The sequence below is a fragment of the Cervus elaphus genome, chromosome 1, assembly GCF_910594005.1.
Source record: "Cervus elaphus chromosome 1, mCerEla1.1, whole genome shotgun sequence".
In the NCBI taxonomy this organism is placed as follows: Eukaryota; Metazoa; Chordata; class Mammalia; order Artiodactyla; family Cervidae; genus Cervus; species Cervus elaphus.
The window spans coordinates 70417770-70443298 of NC_057815.1; the positions used below are offsets into that span (position 1 = coordinate 70417770).

Consider the following 25529-nt stretch of genomic DNA (forward strand, 5'->3'; position numbering starts at 1 on the left):
ATAGATGGAAAAACAATGCAAACAGTGACAGACTATTTTCTTGGGTTCCAAAGTCACTGCATATGGTGACAGCAGTCATGAAGTTAAAAGACGCTTGTTCCTTGGAAGAAAAGCTATGACCAACCTAGACAGCATATTAAAAAGCAGAGACATTATTTTGCCAACTTGGCCCATATAGTGAAAGCTATGGTTTTTCCAAAGCTTCATAGCTTATGTATGGATGTTAGAGTTGGACCACAGAGAAAGCTGAGTGCAGAAGAATTGATGCTTTTGAATTGCAGTGCTGGAGAAGACTCTTGAGAGTCCTTTGGACTGCAAAGAAATCAAACCAGTAAATTCTGAAGGAAATCAGTGCTGAATATTCATTGGAAGGGCTGATGCTGAAGCTGGAGCTCCAATACTTTGGCTACCTGATGGGAAGAACTGACTCATTAGAAAAGACCCTGATGCTGGGAAAGACTGAAGGCAGGAGGAGAAGAGGACAACAAGGATGTGATGGTTGGACAGCATCAATAACTTGGAGGACACGAGTTTGAGCAAGCTCCGGGAGTTGGTGATGGACAGCCGGGAGTGCTGCAGTCCTTGGGGTCGCAAAGAGTTGGACATGACTGAGCGACTGAACTGAATGGACTGATAGAAGTAACTCTAAAAATTTAACAATAAAAATCAAGCCATTTAGTTAGAAATAATAATAAAAGACATTTTACTGAAGATGATAAACCATAGCTTTCACTATATGGGCCAAGTTGGCAAAGTAATGTCTCTGCTTTTTAATATGCTGTCTAGGTTGGTCATAGCTTTTCTTCCAAGGAATGAGCGTCTTTTAATTTCATGACTGCTGTCACCATCTGCAGTGACTTTGGAACCCAACAAAATAGTCTGTCACTCTTTGCATTGTTTTCCCATCTATTTGCCAAGGCAACTAAGAACATGATAAGATCTTCAGTATCATTACCTGTCAGAGAATGAAAATTAAAACCACAATGGGATATCACTACACACCTATCAGAACGGCTACAGTAAAAAATGACAATGCCAAAAACTGCAAGGATGTAGAGCTCTGGGTCATCATACATTGCTGGTGGATGTAAAACAGTACAGGCCCTCTGAAAACATTTGGAAGTTTCTTATAAAACTAAATAAAACTTACAAAGTTTCTTAGAAAACTTTGAAAACTATCACACCCCAGCAATTGCATTCTTAGCCATTAATCTCACAGAAGTAACAACTTATATTCAAAGCAGGCAATTCTGGGAAGATGGCAGAAAAAGAAGCACCAGGAACCTGATCCCATCCTGGACAATAACACTGGCAAAATCTAATGTAACTATTAATATGTTGGTACTATGGCATCTATTGTAATCTTACAACTTTCAGGGACATTTTAGATGGTAAGCTATAGTTAACATTGGTCAGTTTCAGCAACTATAACAGTAGCAGTTACCATTTCCAGACTCCCAGCTCCATGACAGGCAACTATGCCCATGTTCCTAGAGCAGCTTGCACACAGCTTATGAGAGTCACGGGGGGCAAAATGGTCACTGTCTTCCAATTATTGGGGATCTGTGCTCTGATCACTGATTGCTGCTTCTGGCTACAGATGTGCACAGAAAATGAACACAGAATTATTGCTGCTTTCCTCACCACGCCTCCCCCCTCATTGAGGCAAACTTCTCCCATTTCCACTAAAATGACTTCCAATGGATTTAAAGGTTCAGTGCTCTTTTTTCCCCATCATTCATTTATCTCTTTTTCCCCTTTTGGGAGCCAGACATTCAAGATTAAGACATCCAAAAGCAACATATATGGGGAAAATTATGAAGTGATCGCATATGCCCAGGGAAAGGCACATTAGAGACCTAGAAGACCTTAAGTTTTGGCACAGAGACAACCAATAAATAAATGAATAAATAAACAAACAGTGAAACCCAGAAAACCCTGGAGAAGGAGGAGATTCTGATTTCAAGAGTTACCAGATTATTACATTCAGTCCAGTTTTTAAGAAAAAAAATCACAAGGTGTATAAAGAAACAAGAGAGTAGGGTTTCATTCAAAGGAAAAATAAATAAGTCAACAAGAACTGTCCCTGGAAAAGAGCTGATTTCAGATATACTAGATGAAGATTTTTAACAAATCATCTTGAAGATACTCAAAGAATTAAAGGAAGATATATAATTTTTTTAAAAATGAAGAAAACAGAAACATTAATAAAGAGACAGAAAGCCTAGAAAAATACCACCCCCAACTCTAGAGCTGAAAATCACAATAAATGAAATGAAAAACTGAATATTAAGATCCAAAGGCAGATTTGACCAGACAGAAGAAATAATTAGTGAACTAGAAGGTGGATCAATAGATATTAATGATTCTGTGGAAAAGAAGCAAAAAAGATTGAAGAAAATGGAACAGAGCCTAAGATATCTGTGGGACACCATTCAGCAAGTCAATATATGCACTTTTAGGTCCCAAAAGGAGAGAGAAAGGAGCAGAGAGAATATCTGAAGAAATAATGGCTGAAGACTGCCCAAATGTGATGAAAGATATGAATATAAATATCCAGTAAACTCTAAGTAAGATGAACTCAAAGAGATCCACCCTATGACACACTATATAATCAAAGTTCCAAAAGCCAAAAGCAAAGAAAGAATCTTGAAGCATTTGTCTTATTGGAGATTCACAGGCACAGGAGGAAATTAAGATATTCCCAGGTAAATGAAAGCTGAAGGAGTTCATGGGCACTAAATCAGCCCTGTAGGAAAAATTCAAGAGAGTCCTCCAAGGTGAAATAAAGTCAAGAGACAGTAGCTCAAAGTCTAGGGAGACAAAAAGATCTCAATAAAAGCAAATATAAGGGCAACTATAAAAGACAGTATTATTGTAACAATGGTTTTTAACTATAGTCTTTATTTTATACATAATTTAGCAAAAGATCTATAGGCAAAAACCAGAATTATTAGTCTAAAAGCTAATAATTTTATAACTTTATCAACTCCACATGTTGTCTTCTACATAATTTGAGAAACTTGCATTTAGAGGAAGTATTAGTTTATATTTGAGGCACACAGTATATAAAAATGAAATTTTCTACATCAAAAAGTGAAAATGGAAGGATTGGAGTTATAAAGAAGAGTTATTGCATGCTACTGAATTTAAGCTTGTATAAATTCAACCACAGTGTCATAACTTTAGGATGGTAAGTGTAATTCCCATGGTAACACAAAAAAATTAGGTATAAAAACTATAAAAAAGGAAATGAGAAAAGGATTTCAGTATTTCACTACAAAAAACAACTAAACACAAAAGAAAACAGTAAGGAAGAAAATAAGGGAAAAATTATAAGGTATATGCTGCTGCTGCTGGTGAGTAGCCTCAGTCGTGTCTGACTCTGTGCGACCCCACAGACGGCAGCCCACCAGGCTCTGGTGTCCCTGGGATTCTCCAGGCAAGAACACTGGAGTGGGTTGCCATTTCCTTCTCCAATGCATGAAAGTGAAAAGTGAAAGTGAAGTCGCTCAGTCATGGCCAATTCTTCATGACCCCATGGACTGCAGCCTACCAGGCTCCTCCGTCCATGGGATTTTCCAGGCAAGAGTACTGGAGTGGGTTGCCATTGCTTTCTCCGATAAGGTATATAGAAATAACAAATTAAAATAACAGATGACAGAAACAATACTTACAAAAATGACAGCATAACAACATGACAATAATCTTTCCCCTTTTCAGTAATTTTTAAAATGTAAATAGATTAAACTCTCCAGAGATTGTCAGAATGCATAAAAACATATGACCCATGATTATGCTGTCTACAGAGACTCATTTAAGATCCAAATGCACAGACAGATTGCAAGCAAAAGGACAGAAAAGTTATTCCATGCAAACAGTAACTAAAAAGAGCATGGGTGGCTATATTAATATCAGATAAAACAGGGACTGTGTCAAAAAAGTTTACATGTGACAAAGGAGGATATTAATACAAGTTTCAACATAGCAAGAAGATATATTAATTATAAACATTTATGTGCCTAATGATAGACCAGTAAAATTTACAAAGTAAACACTGACAAAATTGAAGCTATATAATAACAGTTGGGAGATTTTAATATCCCATTCTCAATGATAAATAGAACAATTGGACAGAAGATAAGTAGGGAAACACAGGACTTAACACAAGAAACTATATCTAAGAGACAGAACACTCAATCCAATAAGAGCATACACATTCTTCTCGAGTGCATGTGTGACAACTCTCACTTTAGATATGCTAGGTCACAAATTATATCCAATCAAACAATTAAGTCAGAAGTCTAACAAAAGGAAAATTGGAAAATTCACATATTTGTGGGACTTAAGTCTAAGGGAGACAAAAAGACCTCAATAAAAGTAAATATAAGGGCAAGTATAAAAGATCGTATTATTACACTTTCAAGTAACAAGGGATAAAAAAAGAAATCACAAGGGAAGTGAAAAAAATATATGGAGATGAATGAAAATGAAAACACAAAAACTCATGGGGTGCAGCAAAGGTGATGCTAAGGGGAAATGCATAGCTATAAATTCTTACATTTACAAAATAAGACGAGTTTTGCATCTATGTTCATCAGTAATGTGAGCCTGTAATTTTCTTTTTTGTGATATCTCTGCTTTTGCTATCAGAGTGATGGTGGCCTCACACAATTAATTCAGAAGTGTTCCTTCCAAATAATATCATCAATGTCACAGAAGAACATAGATGCAAAAATCCTCAACAAAATAAGAGCAAACCAAATCCAACAATATATTTAAAAGCTCATATAACATGATTAAGTGGGATCTATCCCAGGACTGCAAGGAGTTTTCAATATTATCAAATTGATCAATGTGAAACACCACATTAACAAACTGAAGAATAAAACCCACATGATCATTTCAATAGATGTGGAAAAAGCTTTTGATAAATTTTAATATCCATTTATGATAAAAACTCTACAGAAAGTGGGCAAACAGGGAACATTCAGTATAATAAAGGCCACATATATGACAAACTCACAGCTAAGATCATACTCAGAGTTAAAAAGCTGAAAGGACTTCCTCTAAGATCAGATCAGGAACAAGACAAGAAGGCCCACTCTCATCACTTTTATTTATTTATTTATTTTATTTATTTTATTTATTTTTTTTTTTCCAGTGGGTTTTGTCATACATTGATATGAATCAGCCATGGATTTACATGTATTCCCAATCCCGATCCCCCCTCTCACCTCCCTCTCCACCCGATTCCTCTGGGTCTTCCCAGTGCACCAGGCCGGAGCACTTGTCTCATGCATCCCACCTGGGCTGGTGATCTGTTTCACCATAGATAGTATACATGCTGTTCTTTTGAAATATCCCACCCTCACATTCTCCCACAGAGTTCAAAAGTCTGTTCTGTATTTCTGTGTCTCTTTTTCTGTTTTGCATATAGGGTTATCGTTATCACCTTTCTAAATTCCATATATATGTGTTAGTATGCTGTAATGTTCTTTATCTTTCTGGCTTACTTCACTCTGTATAATGGGCTCCAGCTTCATCCATCTCATTAGGACTGGTTCAAATGAATTCTTTTTAATGGCTGAATAATATTCCATGGTGTATATGTACCACAGCTTCCTTATCCATTCATCTGCTGATGGGCATCTAGGTTGCTTCCATGTCCTGGCTATTATATCTCATCACTTTTATTCAACATAGTTTTGGAAGTCCTAGCCACAGAAATCACAGAAGAAAAGAAATAAAATGAATTCAAATTGGAAAAGAAGAAGTAAAACTGTCACTGTAGATGACATGATAAAATAGAAAATCCTAAAGACACTACCAGAAAACTACTAGAACTCATCAATGAATTCAGTGAAGTTGCAAAATGCAAAATTAATGTGTATAAATCTATTGGACTTCTATACGGTAACAACAAAATATCAGAAAGAAATTAAGGAAACAACCCCATTTGCCATTGCATCAAAAACAATAAAATACCTAGGAATTAACCTACCTAAGGAGGCAAATTGGAGAAGGAAATGGCAACCCACTCCAGTATCCTTGCCTGGAAAATCTCATGGACAGAGGAGGCTGGTGGGCTGCAGTCGATGAGGTCGCAAAGAGTCAGACACAACTGAGCGACTAACACACAAGGAGGCAAAAGACCTGTACTCTGAAAACTGTAAGATGTTGATAAAAGAAACGAAAGATGATGCAAAATAGATGGAAAGGTAAACCGTTTTCTTGGAATAGAAGAAGCAATACTGTCAACACATTATTGACCAGAGATGTATTAATAAGTTTTTTGTTACCCAAATGTTATTGACTGGAGATGTATCAATATTTACTTACATAACAAATTGCCAGCCATAGGTTTTGGCTTCAGCAAAAATTCCCTGGTCAATAATATGTATGGAAACACAAAAGACCCCAAATAACTAAAACAACCTTGAGAAAGAAGAAAGAGGCTCGAGGAATCATAGTCCCTGACTTCAAGCTATACTTCAAAGCTATGCAAACAAAACAGTATAGTGCTGGTACAAAAATAGAAATGTAGATAAATGGAACTGGGAAAAAAAGAACAAAAATAAACCCACACATTTATGGTCAATTAGTCTACAACAAAGGAGGTAAGACTATACAAGGGAGAAAAGGTAGTCTCTTCAAAAAGTGGTGCTGGAAAAACCAGACAGCTGTATGCAAAAGAATGAAATTAGAACAGTCTCTAACACCATACACAAAAATAAACTCAAAACGGATTAAAGACCTAAATGTAAGACCAGCTATTATAAAAGTCTTAAAGGAATACATAGGTAGAACACTCTGTGATATAAATCACAATAAGATCTTTTTTGATCCATCTCCTGGAGTAATGAAAATAAAAACAAATGGGACCTAATTAAAACTTAAAAGCTTTTGCACAGCAAAGGAAACCATAAACAAAATGAAAGGACAATCCACAGAATGGGTGAAAATATTTGCAAATGAAGTGACTGACAAGGGGTTAAACTCCAAAATATACAAACAGCCCATGCAGCTCAATACCAAAAAAACAAACAACTCCATAAAAAAATGGGCAGACCATCTAAATAGACATTTTTCCAAAGAAGACATATAGGTGGCCAAAAAGTACATGAAAAGATGCTCAACATCACTAATTAGAGTAATGCAAATAGAAAATACAATGACTCATCATTTAATACCAGTCAGAATGGCCATCATTAAAAAAATATACAGATAATAAATGCTGGAGAAGATGTGGAGAAAAGGGAACACTCCTGCACTTTCAGTGGGAATGTAAATTGGTATAACTGCTAGGGAGAACAGTATTGAGGTTCCTTAAAAAACAAAAATAGTTACTATGTGATCCAGCAATCCCATTTGGGTATATACCCAAAGAAAAGTCTAATTCAAAAGATACATGTACCCCAATGGTCAGAACAGCACCATTTACAATAGCCAACACATGGAGGCAACCTATATGCCCGCTGACAGATGAATGGATAAAGAAGATATGGTGTGCATGTGTGCATGCATGCATACACACACACAATGGAATATTACTCAGCCATAAAAAGAATGAAATAATGCCATTTGCAGCACATGGATGAACCAGGAGATGGTCATATTAAGTGAAGTAAGCCAGACAGCAAAAGACAAATATCCTGTGATATCACTTATATGGAATCTGAGAAAATGATACAAATAATTTTTTTTACAAAACAGAAATAGATTCTCAGACATAAAAAACAACTTATAGTTGCCTAAGGGGAAATACAGGGAGGAATAACTTAGAGTTAAATCAAGGGATAAATTAAGGGATAAATTAAAATATAAACAATATCAAATACAAAATAAACAAGGGAACTTCTGTATAGCACAGGGAACTACATTTAACAACTTGTAAAAAACTAAAATGGAAAAGAATTGGAAAAATTAAAAATATATATGAATCAATTTGTTGTACACCTGAAACTAACAAAACATTTTAAACCAATCATACTTCAATCAAAAAAAATTTTAAAAAAGAAACAGAGTACTAGGGATATAACGTGCAATATGACAAATATAATTAATGCTGCTGTATGTTATATGTGAAAGTTATTGAGTAAAAAACTTCTATTTCTCCAGTTATTCATCTATATGAGATGATGGATGTTCACTGAACTTCTTGTGATAATCATTTAATGATATTTGTAAGTAAAGCATTATGCTGTACACCTTAAACTTATAGTGCTATACTTTATATATATATATATATATAAATATATATTTGTATATTTGAATAAAAGTAGAAGAAAAATTTTCAAAACCAAGAAAGATTTCATATCAACAACATATCTTTACAACTTAGGAAACCAGAAAAAGAACAAATTGACCCAACATAGTAAAAGGAAGAAAATAATAAATATTAGAGCAAACACAAAATAAAGAACAGAAAACCAACAAAGAAACCAAAAGTTAGTTCTCTGAAAATATCAACAAACTTAGTAAATTTTTAGCTAGAGGTACTAATAAGATAAAGAGAAAAGACCCAAATTACTGAAGTCAGACATGAAAGTGAGCACACTATTACAAGATTTATAGTATTAAAAGAATTATAAAGGATATGAGCAATGTGAGCAATTGTATCCCAATAAATTGGGTAGTCTAGGTGAAATGGAAAAATTCCTAGAAGCAACCAACCTACCACAACTGTATCATGAAGAATTAGAAAATGTGAATAGATCTACAATCAATAAGGAGATTGAATTATTAACCAAAACTCTTCCAACAAAGAAAAGCCCTGGATCCAATGACTTCACTGGTGAATTCCATCAAACATTTCAAGAACTAATATGAACCCATTATGGTGACATTAGAAAACCAGGAATCAATAGGATGTGTTAATGTGAAGAAATTGGAGCATTTGTGTCCTCCTGTTTTTAGAGCTGTGAAAAATAGTACGGTGATGTCTCAAAAAATTAAAATTAGAATTACCATGTAATTCAGCAATTCCATTTCCTAGCATATACCCAAAAGAAATGAAAGCAGGGCCTTGAAGAGATACTTGTACCCCCATTTTCATAGCAGCTTTATTCACAATAACTGAAATGTGAAAGCAACCCAAGTGTCCATCTGTTGATAAAAGGATAAGCAAATAGTGGAATATACATACAATGGATTATTATTCAGTTAAAAAGGAATATATTCTGCAGTGGATGAATTCAACATGGATGAACCTTGAGGACTTCATCTTAAGAGAAATAAACCAGTCAAAAAAAGACAAATACTATATAATTTCACTTATATGAATCAAAATCACAAAGATATAAAATAAAATGGTTGTTTCCAGAGCCTGGAGGCAGGGTATGATGGGAGTTCATCGTTTAATGAAAACAGAATTTGAGTTTACAAGATGAAAAGTGTTAAGTAGGTGGATGGTGGTGACTGCTGAACAATGTAATGAATGCATATTAAAGTCACAAAGTTGTATATTTAAAAATTATCACAAAAGTAAATTTTAAGTGTATTTTAACATAATCAAAACAGTTTTTAAAGAGAGGGAAGGGCTTCCCTGGTGGCTCAGAGGTAAAAAATCTACCTGGCAAACCCAAAACATGGGTTTGATGCCTGGTCTGGGAAGATCCCACATGCTGTGGAGCAACTAAGCTTGTGTGCCACAACTATTGAGCTTGTGCTCTAGAGTCTGGGCGTTGCAACAACTGAGCCCATGTCCCACAACTACTGAAGCCCACAGCCCTAGAGTCCATGCCCTGCAATAAGAGAAGCCACCTCAATGAGAAGCCTGCACACTGCAACTACAGAGTAGCCCCCACTCACTGCAACTAGAGAAAAGCTTGTGCAACAACAAACACCCAGCACAGCCAAAAATAAAAATAAAGAGAGGAAAGTCTGAGTAAGCTATAAACTCGTAGTTAAAAAATTGTGTTCACATGAAAACCTATATGCAAATATTCACATTTATTAAAAACAGCTCATAAATTGATGAAACAATCAGATATCCTTCAGTTGGTGAATAATTCAAGTTTAGTGCATTCATACAATGGAATACTATTCAGCAATGAAAAAGAACCAGCTACTGACACATGAAACAGTCTTTATGAATCTCAAAAGGAATTACACTGAGTGGAAAAAAGCCAGTCACAACAGGTTGCACACTCTATGATTCTTTTACATATTTTTCTTTATTTTTTTTTAAATTTTTATTTATTTATTTATTTTGTATTAGTTGGAGGCTAATTACTTCACAACATTTCAGTGGGTTTTGTCATACATTGATATGAATCAGCCATAGATTTACACGTATTCCCCATCCAGATCCCCCCTCCCACCTCCCTTTCCACCCGATTCCTCTGGGTCTTCCCAGTGCACCAGGCTGGAGCACTTGTCTCATGCATCCCACCTGGGCTGGTGATCTGTTTCACCATAGATAATGACATTAAAATGACAAAATTACAGAAGTGCAGAAGAGATTATTCATTGAGAAAGTTAGGGTTTGAGGTGAGTTGGATATGCAAGGAAGAGGAATGTGGTTATCAAAGGGCAACAAAAGGAATACTTCTGGTGATTAAACAAGCCTGTATCTTGGTTGTGATGCTGGATCCACAAACACACATATGATAAAACTGCACATAGATCTATATATATTAATACCAAAAAACCCCACACAAAAATGAATATAAGTTGGGGAAATTTGAATAAGATTGGTGGATTGCATCAATTTCAATATCTTGGTTTTGATATCATACTAAAATTTTGAAAGTTTTACCACTGGAGTAAACTGGGTAAAAAGTACACAGGGCTATTTTCTATTATTCCTTACATGTTAACATGCAACCATCTCAAAATAAAAAGTTTAATCTGAAAAACATTCTAGACTATTTTAAAAAATATAATAAATGTATTAAGTATTACTGAATATCATTTATAAGAACAATAGCACGAATGGCAGAAGGTAGTAAATGGAATTATGTTCTCCTAAGGACTGCAGATGGTGACTGCAGCCATGAAATTAAAAGACGCTTACTCCTTAGAAGGAAAGTGATGACCAACCTAGATAGCATATTAACAAGCAGAGACATTACTTTGCCAACAAAGGTCCATCTGGTCAAGGCTATGGTTATTCCAGTGGTCATGTATGGATGTGAGAGTTGGACTATAAAGAAAGCTGAGCACTGAAAAATTGATGCTTTTGAACTATGGTGTTGGAGAAGACTCTTGAGAGTCCCCTGGACTGCAAGGAGATCCAACCAGTCCATCCTAAAGGAAATCAGTCCTGGGTGTTCATTGGAAGGACTGATGCTGAAGCTAAAACTCCAGTACTTTGGCCACCTCATGCGAAGAGTTGACTCATTGGAAAAAGCCCTGATGCTGGGAGGGATTGAGGGCAGGAGGAGAAGGGGACGACAGAGGATGAGATGGTTGGATGGCATCACCAACTCGATGGACATGGGTTTGAGTAAACTCCGGGAATTGGTGATGGACAGGGAGGCCTGGTGTGCTGCGATTCATGGGGTCACAAAGAGTTGGACACGACTGAGCGACTGAACTGAACTGAACTGAACTGAAGGACTTAGTATTCTGTACTCTATACTATGGAATAATGTTAATTCAAGTGGAGTGTAATAAATCAGCAATACCTTTTATTGGTATCCAGGAGAATACAACAACGTAGTCCGAGGCTTGAAATACAGAAAAGTTACTAGGGGATTTTTTACTAGCCCAGGGAGATTTTGGATATATATCTATAGCTATATCTACATCTATATTCATAAATATGGGCTTCCCTGGTGGCTCAGAGGTTAAAGCGTCTGCCTGCAATGCGGGAGACCTGAGTTTGATCCCTGGGTCGGGAAGATTCCTTGGAGGAGGAAACGGAGACCACTCCGGTATTCTTGCCTGGAGAATCCCATGGATGGAGGAGCCTGGTGGGCTACAGTCCATGGGGTCGCAAAGAGTTGGACACGACTAAGTGATATATGGGTATATGGGTATATTCATAAATATAGCTACATCTGTATCTCTAAGGAAACTTTGTCTCAGAAGCATTTAGAATTATCTGAAAAAATTACTGGGTATAGGGATTAATGTAAGCAGTGATTAATAAATTTGAAAAAGTTATATTATTCCCAGGTATTTTTAATTCTGAAAATGTATCTCTAATTATAATATTTATGAATTTGATGTTTAATAATTTTTGTTTATACTATAAGAGATCTTGATGTCTAGATCACAAAGCCATTTATAAGATACTGGAATCTATCTGGTAATGGCAGAGGACATCAACAACTTTTTGAGTTCTGACTTATCAAATACTTACATTATTTAAAAAGAAAAACACCAAGAATACACAAAAGTGGGTTAAATGATGAGAGATTGGAGGACAGGAGAAGGGGCTAAAGACTATGTTCCAGGAACAGAGCCTACTCTTGATAAACATTTTTTGGCAGACAGGGAGGGAAGGGTAAGAAGAGGAAAATAGGAATTTCACAAAGATAGCCACACACAGAAATTCTTGAGATGGGAGGAGAAATCTAAGTAGCTTGGCTAGGATGCAGATTTTGTGCAAGAAAGGCAACACACACCAAGAGAGGTGTGGTTAAACACTTACTTCAACCCATTGAGGAACAAGTTCTTGTAGTCAACGTTTATTCTAGTGATCTTTTCTTTCGTAAGTTGTTCGATGGTGAATAACCGGCCAATGTGCTGAAAACCAGGAGCTTTGCTCCTGACGTAATCCCTGTCGGAACCTGGTAACCAAATAATCTGCAAGGAGAAACAGGAAGTCTTTCAGTGGATAATCAGCTGTCTAGGTACAAACAGCCTCATGTAGAATGGGAGAAGTCTCATTCCAGCATGAGTAACAGTTTATTGGGAGCAGCGATTCTAGCCCTTGATGAAACAGTCAACCTGACCTAATATTGTCTAGTGAACTCTTGTAATGGGGCTTTCACCAAGGTTGTTCTGGAGCTGAGTTTTCCCAGTTAACACTGTGGGGCGAAGGGTTCACTGTGTCACTACACTACCTAATGTGGATGAGCAGGTGGTAGGTGTGGAGGAGGGGTTGGAATCATAAATATCTCCTCTGGCTGATGATGCTACAAATCATCTTTGAGAAGAGTAATTTCTTGTCAACAGGAAATGCTATTATGACTCATCTGTGGAAAGAGTTCTATTTGCAAAATGAAAGACATTTGTTTCATTCATGGCATTCTTCCATATTCTGAGAATTAAAGATATGTGGACTGACTGACTGCCAAAATGCAGAGCTTTCTGGAAAACATGAATAAATTTTCTGCTGAAATCAGAACTTTCTATATCATAAATGAAAGCTGGTATTGAAAGTCTTTGCATTCCCTTTCTCTAAGGCCCTTTCTCTAAGAGATGTATGTTGATGATAGTGCAGGTCATATCATATAGCTATTAAACACATTCCCTTTCAACACAGTGGTGACATTTGGTTTGGAATAGCAAACAGCCTCAATGTTTTCCCTACTGATACAAATTTAACTGGCTCATTCACAGACTGTCACATGTGTTGGGTTGACCAAAAATTTTGTTCTTTTTTTTCCTGTAAGATGGCTTGAGCAGCACTTAGTTGTCTTTAACTTCATTTGAGACAATTTTATTAGCTTGTATTGTGACAGCTGAAATATTCAGTTCAGTTCAGTTCAGTCGCTCAGTCATGTTCGACTCTTTGCGACCCCGTGAATCGCAGCACACCAGGCCTCCCTGTCCATCACCAACTCCCAGAGTTTACTCAAACTCATGTCCATCGAGTCGGTGATGCCATCCAGCCATCTCATCCTCTGTTGTCCCCTTCTCCTCCTGCCCCCAATCCCTCCCAGCATCAGGGTCTTTTCCAATGAGTCAACTCTTCGCATGAGGTGGCCAAAGTACTGGAGTTTTGGCTTCAGCATCAGTCCTTCCAGTAAAATATTAGTGTGCATTAAAAAAACTTACCAAATTGGAGAATTTTAGTGTCATCACTTCAATATTGAAGAAGAAAGAAAAAAGTCACATTTTTGACATTTTATGCTTTATTTTTTCAATAAAAGTAAAAACACAACTGAAATGCAAAAAAAGATTTGTGCAGTCTATGGAGAAGGTGCTGTAACTGATGGAACATGTCAAAAGTGGTTTGTGAAGTTTCATGCTGGAGATTTCTCGCTGGATGATGCTCCATGGTCATAAAGACCAGTTGAAGCTGATAGCAATCAAGTTGAGGTATTAATTGAGACCAATCAATGTTATACCACATGGGAATAGCCAACATACTCAAAATATCCAAATCAAGTGTTAAAATCGTTTGCACCACTGTGGTTATGTTAATTGCTTTGATGTTTGGGTTCCACATAAATTAAGGAAAAAAAAAAACCTTCTTGAAGGTATTTTTGCAAGCAATTCTCTACTGAAACATAATGAAAATGTTTTTTTTTTAATGTTCTGTTTTTAAGACATGTTGTGACAGGCGATGAAAACTGGATACTGTACAATAATGTGGAATTGAAGATACCATGGGGCGAGCAAAATGAATTATCACTAAGCACAGCAAAGGCCAGTCTTCATCCAAAGGAGGTGATGATGTGTATGGTGGGATTGGGAGGGGACAGGGGGGTTCTCTATTATGAGCTCCTTCCAGAAAATCAAATGATTAATTTTACAAGTACTGCTCCCAACTAGACCAACTGAAAGCAGCACTCGACAACAAGCAACCAGAATTAGTCAAAAGAAAATGAATAATCTTTCATCAGAATAATGCAAAATCGCATGTTTCTTTGATGACCAGGCAAAAACTGTTACAGCTTAGCTGGGAAGTTCTGATTCATCTGCTGTATTTACCAGACATTGCATCTTTGGATTTCCATTTATTTTGGTATTTACAAAATTCTCTTAATGGAAAAAATTTCCATTCCCTGGAAAGCTGTAAATGGTACCTGGAACAGTTCTGCCCCAAAAGATAAGAAGTTTTTGGAAGATTAAATTATGAAGTTGCTTGAAAAGTGGCAAAAGATAAGGCCTCCCAGGTGGTGCAGTGGTAAAGAAACCGCCTGCCAATGCAGGAGATGCAAGAGACACGGGTTCGATCTCTTGGTTGGGAAGATCCCTTGGAGTAGGAAATGGCAACCCACTCTAGTACTCTTGCCTGGAAAATTCCATGGAGAGAAGAACCCAGCAGGTCATAGTCCATGGAGTGGCGAAGAGTCAGACACGACTGAGAGTGTACCTGTACCTCTTTTTCAGTGAAACAAAACAGTGGATATGTTATTCAATAAACCTCTTGGTAAAAATAAAATGTGTCTTTCATTTTTACTTAAAAACTGAAGGAAGTTTTGGCCAACCCAGTAGCTATATAAGCAGCCAACTCCATTTTCTACAGGGAGTAGAACCCTTCCAGGGAAGATTACAAGGCAGTTCAGGTTCAAATGCTATGCTACCCACTTCCCAACCTCTACCATAAATACTGAGATAGACGTACCAGATGTTGCTCAATCTTAGAGTCAAGGATCACTCTTACTACAAGGCGGATATACGATGATCTGGCAGGATGTGAACGTGGAGGAGAATTAAGATCAAATATCACCAATTTGTTCGCCTTCCGTGCAATTTCCAATAATTCACTTAGTTTTGGAATCTTCTGATTTCTTGCTCTTTCCCTATCAGCCTTTGATAGAGGTTTCATATTGAAAAATGGTTTGATCTAAAAATATCAGAGAAAACATTAGCTCCTATGAAAAGTATTTTCCAATTCTCATGCTTTTAGCCCCACACCAAGCCCTACCGTCATGTTGGTCCACTACTATTCAACCAACCAAGTCTTCTGAAATACTGGTCCAGAGATAACAGTAGCCAAGAAGAGAAACGAAATGTAATCTCCATAGGTAGTGACGGTATTTTCAATGATTTATTCTGTAATAGAATCTGCTGCATTTGAACTGAAGGGCCTTCCTATTTTCCTCCTGAGCTTCCTTTTCAACCTTTTTTTAAACTCAAGGTAATATAATTCAGTTTAGTTTCACTGGTTTCCCACATTTTCTCTCACTGTTGTAGTTATGTGTAGTGCAAAAAATAAAGGACTTTGATTTCAAGCTGAATTGGACTCAATCCTAGCTCTATCACTTACTTGCCTTCCTTGCTGTGAGTGTATGCCTGCAAAGCGGGAGACCTGGGTTTGATCCCTGTGTCAGGAAGATCCCCTGGAGAAGGAAATGGCAACCCACTTCAGTATTATTGCCTGGAGAACTCCATGGATGGAGGAGCCTGGTAGGCTACAGTCCACAGGGTCGCAGAGTCAGACACAACTGAGCAATTTCACTTCAATCTTGATTTCAGCTTGTGCTTCATCCAGCCTGGCATTTTGCATGATGTACTCTGCATATAAGTTATATAAGCAGGGTGACAATACACAGCCTTGACATACTCCTTTCCTGATTTGGAAAAAGTCCATTTCCCCATGTCTGTTGCTTCCTGACCTGCATACAGATTTCTCAGGAGGCAGGTAAGGTGGTCTGGTATTCCCATGTCTTAAAGAATTTTCCACAGTTTGTTGTGAGCCACACAGTCAAAAGCTTTGGCATAGTCAATAAGGCAGAAATAGATGCGTTTCTGGAACTCTCTTGCTTTCTTGATGATCCAATGGATGTTGGCAATTTGATCTCTGATTCCTCTGCCTTTTCTAAATCCACCTGGAACATCTGGAAGTTCATGGTTCATGTACTGTTGAAACCTGGCTTGGACAATTTTGAGCATTACTTTGCTAGCCTTTTGAGATGAGTGCAATTGTGTGGTAGTTTGAGCATTCTTTGGCATTGCCTTTCTTTGGGATTGGAATGGAAACTGACCTTTTCCAGTCCTGTGGCCACTGCTGAGTTTTCCAAATTTGCTGGCATATTGAGTGCAGCACTTTCACAGCATCATCTTTTAGGATTTGAAATAGCTCAGCAGGAATTCCATCACCTCCACTATCTTTGTTCTTAGTGATGCTTCCTAAGGCCAACTTGACTTCACATTCTAGGATATCTGGTTCTAGGTGAGTGTGAGTGATCACACAATCATGATTATCTGGGTCGTGAAGATCTTTTTTGTACAGTTCTTCTGTGTATTCTTGCCACCTCTTCTTAATATCTTCTTCTTCTGTTAGGTCCCTACCATTTCTGTCCTTTATTGTGCCCATCTTTGCATGAAATGTTCCCTTGGTATCTCTAATTTTCTTGATGAGATCTCTAGTCTTTTACATTCTATTGTTTTCCTCTATTTCTTTGCATTGATCGCCGAGGAAGGCTTTCTTATCTCTTGCTAGTCTGAACTCTGCATTCAAATGGGAGTATCTTTCCTTTTCTCCTTTGCCTTTAGCTTCTCTTCTTTTCTGAGCTATTTTTAAGGCTTCTTCAGACAACTATTTTGCCTTTTTGCATTTCTTATTCTTGGGGATGGTCTTGACCACTGTCTCCTGTACAATGTCACGAACCTCCGTCCATAGTTCCTGAGGCACTCTGTCTATCAGATTCAACCCCTTGAATCTATTTGTCAGTTTCACTGTATAATCGTAAGGGATTTGATTCAGGCCATACCTGAATGGTCTAGTGGGTTTTCCCTACTTTCTTCAATTTCAGTCTGAATTTGGCAATAAGGAGTTCATGATCTGAGCAACAGAGAGCTCCCAGTCTTGTTTTTGCTGGCTGTATAGAGCTTCTCCATCTTTGGCTGCAAAGAATATAATTGATCTGATTTTGGTATTAACAATCTGGTGATGTCCACATGTCTCTTGCGTTGTTGGAAGAGGGTGTTTGCTATAACCAGTGCGTTCTCTTGGCAAAACTCTGTTGGGCTTTGCCCTGCTTCATTTTGTACTCAAAGGCCAAATTTGCCTGTTACTTCAGGTATCTCTTGACTTCCTATTTTTGCGTTCCAGTCCCCTATGATGAAAAGGACATCTTTTTTGGGTGTTAGTTCTAAAAGGTTTTGTAGGTCTTCATAGAACCATTCAACTTCACCTTCTTCAGCATTACTGGTTGGGGCACAGAGTTGGATTACTGTGATACTGAATGGTTTGCCTTGGAAACAAATAGAAATCATTCTGTCATTTTTGAGATTGCACCCAAGTACTGTATTTCGGACACTTGTTGACTATGAGGACTACTCCATTTCTTCTAAGGGATTCTTGCCCACAGTAGTACATATAATGGTCATCTGAGTTAAATTCGCCCATTCTGGTCCATTTTAGTTCATTGATTCCTAAAATGCTGATGTTTACCCTTGCCATCTCCTGTTTGGCCACTTCCAATTTGCCTTGATCATGGACCTAACATTCCAGGTTCCTATGCAATATTGTTCTTTACAGCATCGGACTTTATTTCCATAACCAGTCACATTCACAACTGGGTGTTGTTGTCTCTTTGGCTTCATCTCGTCATTCTTGTGGAGTTACTTCTCCACTTTCCTCCAGGAGCATATTGGGCATCTACCGACCTGGGGAGTTCATCTTTCAGTATCTTATCTTTTTGCCTTTTCCTACTGTCCATGGGGTTCTCAAGGCAAGAATACTGAAGTGGTTTGCCATTTCAGTAAGTGGTTAACACCCAAGAAGTTTCATTTTTATGCCCCTTTAATTCTGTTCTCTATACTTACTTGTATACTTCTGAAGTCATATTAAAATTCTGGCTTCATATGCTTGTTGCTTTGTAACCTCGATAAAACCACTTAGATTCTCAAAATCTTTATTGTCCAAAGTATAAAATGGGAAAGGGGAGGAATGATCTGTGTATTTCTCATGATTATTTTGATTATTAAATATGATAAGATATTTTCTGGGTCTAGGAGCATGTCTGGTACACAGAATATTGCATAATTCACAATAATTCCCTCACTCTACTGCTTCTACTGAGTATAACTTTTTCACAGCAGGAACTGTCATTTTTTTTTTTCTTTTTGTATTACACAACATTACATCTTATACCTCAGTCCATATATGTGAAGTGAAAGTGAAAGTCACTCATTCGTGTCCGACTCTTTGGGACCCCATGAACTACACAGTCTGTGGAATTCTCCAGGCCAGAATACTGGAGTGGGTAGCCTTTCCCTTCTCCAGGGGATCTTCCCAACCCAGGGATGGAACCCAGGTCTCCTGCATTGCAACTGGATTTTTTACCAGCTGAGCCACAAGGGAAGCCAAAGAATACTGGAGTGGGTAGCCTATCCCTTCTCCAGTGGATCTTCCTGACCCAGGAATCGAACCAGGGTCTCCTGCATTGCTGGCGGATTCTTTACTGAGCCATCAGGGAAGCCCAGTCCATATATATATTGCCTATATTAAACTTAGTAGATGACTACTTTTACCATCATTTTCCAATTTCAGATCACTTGTTGGTGAAGTAAATGGTAGAAGGTTCTCTCTCAGGAGAAGGAAGCAGTAGCTACCTCACATTTTTTCAAGATTAGCAATCTTTCTCTTGACATAAATTTATCTTCAATCTAATTCCACCCTTTGTATTTCTTCTTATTCCCATACACCCTAAGAAAGCTACCCTTTCTCACTTTTTTCTCAAGAAAGAAAGAATCATGTTTCATAATATCCACAAGGCAGAATATCAGTGTTGAATTAAACCATGGTTTAGACATGAGCAGAAGTTATAATTAAGGGTTTTCTTAATCATCATGAAAAGAGAAATCTGCTTCAGAATTCAAGATTTTGTTAGACTCTACCTGTTCTAGACAAAATGATTCACTTAACTGTTGTGGAAAAACTGGGTGGGAAAAGATCAAGATAGGATTTAAATAATTCATTTGTGCATAATTTCTAAAATGCCCCTAAATGGCAAAAGGCATAGGAAATGCTCTATACAAGGACATTCATGTAGCCTTTCTTTTTAAGAATAACTTGGACAAAAAAATGAAGTAGCAAGAACCATCAAGATTAACAGGAGAGCTTAAAACTAGATCTGAGTAGGTTTTAAGAAGTAATAGCTTAAGTTAACAAAGCCTCATTTTAAAAATATTTAAAATAAGCTGGAATGCTGTTTTAGCCAACAAGCTTTGTCTGATTCTTTTGAGACTCCATGGGCTGCCATGGGATTTTCCAGGCAAGAATACTGGAGTGGGTTGCCATTTCTTTCTCCAGGGGATCTTCCTGACCCAGCAATCGAACCTGTGGCTTTTGCCATACCTCCTATTGCAGGTGGGTTCTTTACTGCTGAGCCACCAGGGAAGTCCCAGGCTGGAATGGGTCAAAGCCAGGTTAGACTATCTGTAACCTGTGGCTTAGTATTTTAAAAAATCTCCAGTAAGTAACAAGCCAGAATGAAAACAAACTTAAGTTCTCCACAAAAACATCTTGTTCCTCAAGTGAAAAACAGTATTAAAAGGTTTTCAGTTCTCTATGCTTAGGCTTAGAGAAATTACAAGTAGAAGGGTTGCTGGATGATCCAATGTATCAATTGGTTAAGAAACATGACAATTAGGGTTGTGACCAAAATGGCATGGTAGAAAAACCCTGAGCTCTCCTTCTCCCAAGAGCATACCAACATTATAACCACTGAAAGAGCAAGTATCTATGAGAACCACCTGAAGACAAACAGAAAATATTTTAACAACTCCAGATATAAAAAAGGAAGCTAGAGACATGGTAGTGTGAAGATCCATACATCAGGGAGGCAATTCACAAAAGGAAGGATAATAATTGAAGAACATTCTCCCCAAGAAGCAAGTAGTCTGAGCCCCACATAAGACTGTCTAGCTCAAGGGTCCTGTACTGGGAAGAAGAGCCTCCAAAATGTCTGACTTTGAAGGCCTGCAGTGTTTGTATACTAGAGAGCAGGGAGGTTAAAGTAAATAGATACTCTGCTCTTTCAGGGCGCCCACAAACACCTCACATGCTCTGAGACCCACCACAAAGGCAATAATTTGAAAGGAGCCTAGTCAAACTTATTTGCCAATCTTGGCAGAGCCACTGGAGAGGCAGTAGGAAATTGGGAGTCGCCCTGGGAACACTGACACCGGCAGCAGCTGCATTTGGGATCTGCTTCTACCACAGAAGCACTGGTGCTGGAAAGCACCATTTTGGATGCCTGCCTCTCACGTATTGGTTCCAGGGCATAGCCTGCCCACTAGACTTCCAAGCCATTACCATCCCCAGGAAACTCCCTGATCAGGCTATCCAGCCAGCTGCTCTAGGATCTAGCCCTGCCCACTGCCCAGTCAGAATCAGCCCCAGAAGCCCCTAAGCCACATATCCAGTTATGCTGGGAAACGATCCCTGTAAGGTAAGAAAGTTAGAGAAGGCGGGGTTCAGAAAAAGAACGAGACTGAGACCGAGACCGGCACTTTATAGGAACAGATCACCTTTAATGAGGTGAGAAGGGGCAGCAGTCAGATTAGCGAGCTGCTGCACTTATCCAAGAAAAGAGTAAGTAAATATAGGCATGTATGTGGAAAGTTACTGTCTTAAGGGGGCCTGTTCTCCAAGGTTGTTGGGAGTAGTTACCTCTTAAATGGCTGGGGCAAGGAATTTTGGAGATTGGCCAGAAGCTGGACCAGCTGGGAGCTGGACATAATCAACCTTAATGTCCATTTTTTTCTTCGGGTGAGAGAGTTCTTTGTTTTGCATAGAATGGTGGGGAGGACCTGGAGGGGAGTTTTAGCTCCAGGCTATTTTGAGCCGTGTAACTTTCCTTCAATCCCATCACAAGAAGTCTGGTACCATCCCTGAAAACACAGGTAGCTGCTCTAGGACCAGACCTTGTCCACAAGATGAATGGTAGCCACTATACAAGGCAGGGTTAGGCAGCCAAATGGGCAAGGGCCAGTCTTGCCTAAAAATGTGCTCACAGTAGCTGACCTATCACAACAGAAGGGCCCTTGCAGCCCAGATTGTGGGGTTGGGTGGGGGGCACTCCTAAAGCATATAGCTAAGGTGACTAGAAGGAACTGTGCTGCTGGGCACCATAGCACATCTCTAACATTAATTCATTTATCCATGATCAGGAAATGTAACTTAGAACTACCCAATATTTAGAAATAATCATTGAGAACCTGGTAAAATGAGAAGACCAAGGAAAATGTTCCAAACAGAGAAACAAGAAAAAGACCCTAAAGATGAATTAAGAAAACCTGAGATGAGCAATTTACCTGATAAAGAGCTCAAGGTAATGTCCATAAAGATATTCAATGAACAGAGAAGAGGAGAAGAATGGATAAAAATAATGGGAAGTTGAACAAAGAGAAAATATAAAGAAGAACCAAACAGAGCTGAAGAATACAATAAATGAAATAAAAATAAACCAGAAGAATCAATAGGAAATTAGATAATACAGAGGAATAGCTCAGTGAATTAGAAGACAGACAGAATAGTAGAAATCACCCAAGTTAAAAAGAAAACAGGAAAAAAATTTTTTTCCTGGTGACTGTTTAAGAAACTTCTGAAATTACATCAGGCATACTAACATTCACATTCATTATGGAGGTGTCAGAAGGAGAAAAGATTTTTTTTAAATGCCAGAAAAAAAATTTTAACTTTAATTGGAGAATAATTACAATATTGTGATGGCCTCTGGCATACATCACCAGATGGTCGACACCGAAATCAGATTGATGTATTCTTTGCAGCCAAAGATGAAGAAGCTCTATATAGTCAGCAAAAACAAGACCGGGAGCTGGCTGTGGCTCAGATCATGAACTCCTTATTGCCAAATTCAGACTGAAATTGAAGAAAGTGGAGAAAATCACTAGACCATTCAGGTATGACCTAAATCAAATCCCTTATGACTATACAGTGGAAGTGAGAAATAGGTTTAAGGGACTAGATCTGATAGACAGAGTGCCTGAAGAACTATAGATGGAGATTCATGACATTGTACAGGAGACAGGAATCAAGACCATCCCCAAGAAAAAGAAATGCAAAAAAGCAAAATGGCTGTCTGAGGAGGCCTTACAAATAGCTGTGAAAAGAAGGGAAGCGAAAAGCAAAGGAGAAAAGGAAAGATACTCCCATTTGAATGCAGAGTTCCAAAGAATAGCAAGGAGAGACAAGAAAGCCTTCCTCAGCGATCAATGCAAAGAAATAGAGGAAAACAATAGAACGGGAAAGACTAGAGATCTCATCAAGAAAATTAGAGATACCAAGGGAACATTTCATGCAAAGATGGGCACAATAAAGGACAGAAATGGTAGGGACCTAACAGAAGAAGAAGACATTAAGAAGAGGTGGCAAGAATACACAGAAGAACTGTACAAAAAAGATCTTCATGACCCAGATAATCACGATGGTGTGACCACTCACTTAGAGCCAGACATCCTAGAATGTGAAATCAAGTTGGCCTTAGGAAGTATCACTATGAACAAAGCTAGTGGAGGTGATGGAATTCCAGTTTAGCTATTTCAAATCCTAAAAGACGATGCTGTGAAAGTGCTGCACTCAATATGCCAGCAAATTTGGAAAACTCAGCGGTGGCCACAGGACTGGAAAAGGTCAGTTTTCATTCCAATCCCAAAGAAAGGCAATGCCAAAGAATGCTCAAACTACCACGTAATTGCACTCATCTCACACACTAGTAAAGTAATGCTCAAAATTCTCCAAGCCAGGCTTCCGCAGTATGTGAACCGTGAACTTTCAGATGTTCAAGATGGTTTTAGAAAAGGCAGAGGAACCAGAGATCAAATTGCCAACATCTAATGGATCATCAAAAAAGCAAAAGAGTTCCAGAAAAGCATCTATTTCTGCTTTATTGACTATACCAAAGCCTTTGACTGTGTGGATCACAATAAACTGTGGAGAATTCTGAGAGAGATGGGAATACCAGACCACCTGACCTGCCTCTTGAGAAACCTGTATGCAGGTCAGGAAGCAACAGTTAGAACTGGACATGGAACAACAGACTGGTTCCAAATAGGAAAAGGAGTACGTCAAGGCTGTATATTGTCACCCTGCTTATTTAACTTATATGCAGATTACAAAATAAGAAAATGCTGGGCTGGAGGAAGCACAAGCTGGAATCAAGATTGCCGGGAGAAATATCAATAATCTCAGATATGCAGATGATACCACCCTTATGGCAGACAGCGAAGAAGAACTAAAGAGCCTCTTGATGAAAGTGAAAGAGGAGAGTGAAAAAGTTGGCTTAAAGCTCAACATTCATAAAACTAAGATCATATCATCCTGTCCCATCACTTCATGGGAAACAGATGGGGAAACAGTGGAAACAGTGGCTGACTTTATTTTTCTGGGCTCCAAAATCACTGCAGATGGTGACCACAGCCATGAAATGAAAAGATGCTTACTCCTTGGAAGGAAAGTTATGACCAACTTAGACAGCATATTAAAAAGCAGAGACATTACTTCGTCAACAAAGGTCCATCTGGTCAAGGCTATGGTTTTTCCAGTCGTCATGTATGGATGTGAGAGTTGGACTATAAAGAAAGCTGAGTGCTGAAGAACTGATGCTTTTGAACTGTGGTGTTGGAGAAGACTCTTGAGAGTCCCTTGGACTGCAAGGAGATCCAACCAGTCCATCCTAAAGGAGATCAGTCCTGGGTGTTCATTGATAGGACTGATGTTGAAGCTGAACCTCCAATACTTTGGCCGCCTGATGCGAACAGCTGACTCATTTGAAAAGACCATGATGCTGGGAAAGATTGAGGGCAGGAGGAGAAGGGGACGACAGAGGATGAGAATGTTGGATGGCATCACCAAGTCAATGGACATGTGTTTGGGTGGACTCCGGGAGTTGGTGATGGAAAGGGAGGCCTGGCTGGTTCATGGGGTCGCAAAGAGTCGAACACGAGTGAGTGACTGAAGTGAACTGAACTGGCATACATCAACATAAATCTTCCTCAGGCATACATGCTGACTCCACCCCTCCTGGCTGTCTCAGAGCACTGGCTTTGGGTTTCCTGCAGCATATATCAAACTCCCACTGGGTATCTAATTTACACATGGTATTGTATATGTTTCAGTGCTATCATCTCAGATCATCCCACTCTCTCCTTCTCTCACTGAGTCCAAAAGTCTGTTCCTTATAACTGTGTCTCCTCTGCTGTCCTGCATGCAGTACTGTCAGTACTATTTTTCTAGATTCCATATATATGTGTTAATATACAGTATTTGTTTTTCTCTTTCTGACTTTCTTTACTCTGTATAATAGGCTCAATGTTCATCCACCTCATTAGCATTGTTTCAAATGTGTTCCTTTTATTTATTTATTTATTTATTTTTTTAAAATTTTTTATTTTTTTTATTAGTTGGAGGCTAATTACTTCACAACGTTTCAGTGGGTTTTGTCATACATTGATATGAATCAGCCATAGATTTACAGATGTGTTCCTTTTAATAGCTGAGTAATATTCCATTGTGTATATGTATCACAATTTTCTTATCCATTTATCTGCTGATGGACATCTAGGTCTCTTTCACGTCCTAGCTATTGTAGATAATCCTGCAATGAACGCTGGGGTACGTGTGTCTTTTTCAATTATGGTTTCCTCAGGGTATATGCCCAGTACCAGCAGTGGGACTGTTGAGTAGTACGACAGCTTTATTCTTAGTT

General features: G+C 38.3%; 1 protein-coding gene across 1 annotated transcript in view; it reads right to left on the bottom strand.

Annotated features, from left to right (window-relative positions):
• Positions 1 to 25529, bottom strand: part of GDPD4 (glycerophosphodiester phosphodiesterase domain containing 4) — a 170780-nt gene that overhangs the window by 17523 nt on the left and 127728 nt on the right. The window contains exons 12-13 of the mRNA XM_043908215.1: positions 15473 to 15694; positions 12605 to 12759 (exon numbers count right to left, since the gene is read on the bottom strand). Coding sequence (XP_043764150.1) covers positions 12605 to 12759; positions 15473 to 15694 — 377 coding nt within the window. The remainder of the gene's footprint in view (positions 1 to 12604; positions 12760 to 15472; positions 15695 to 25529) is intronic.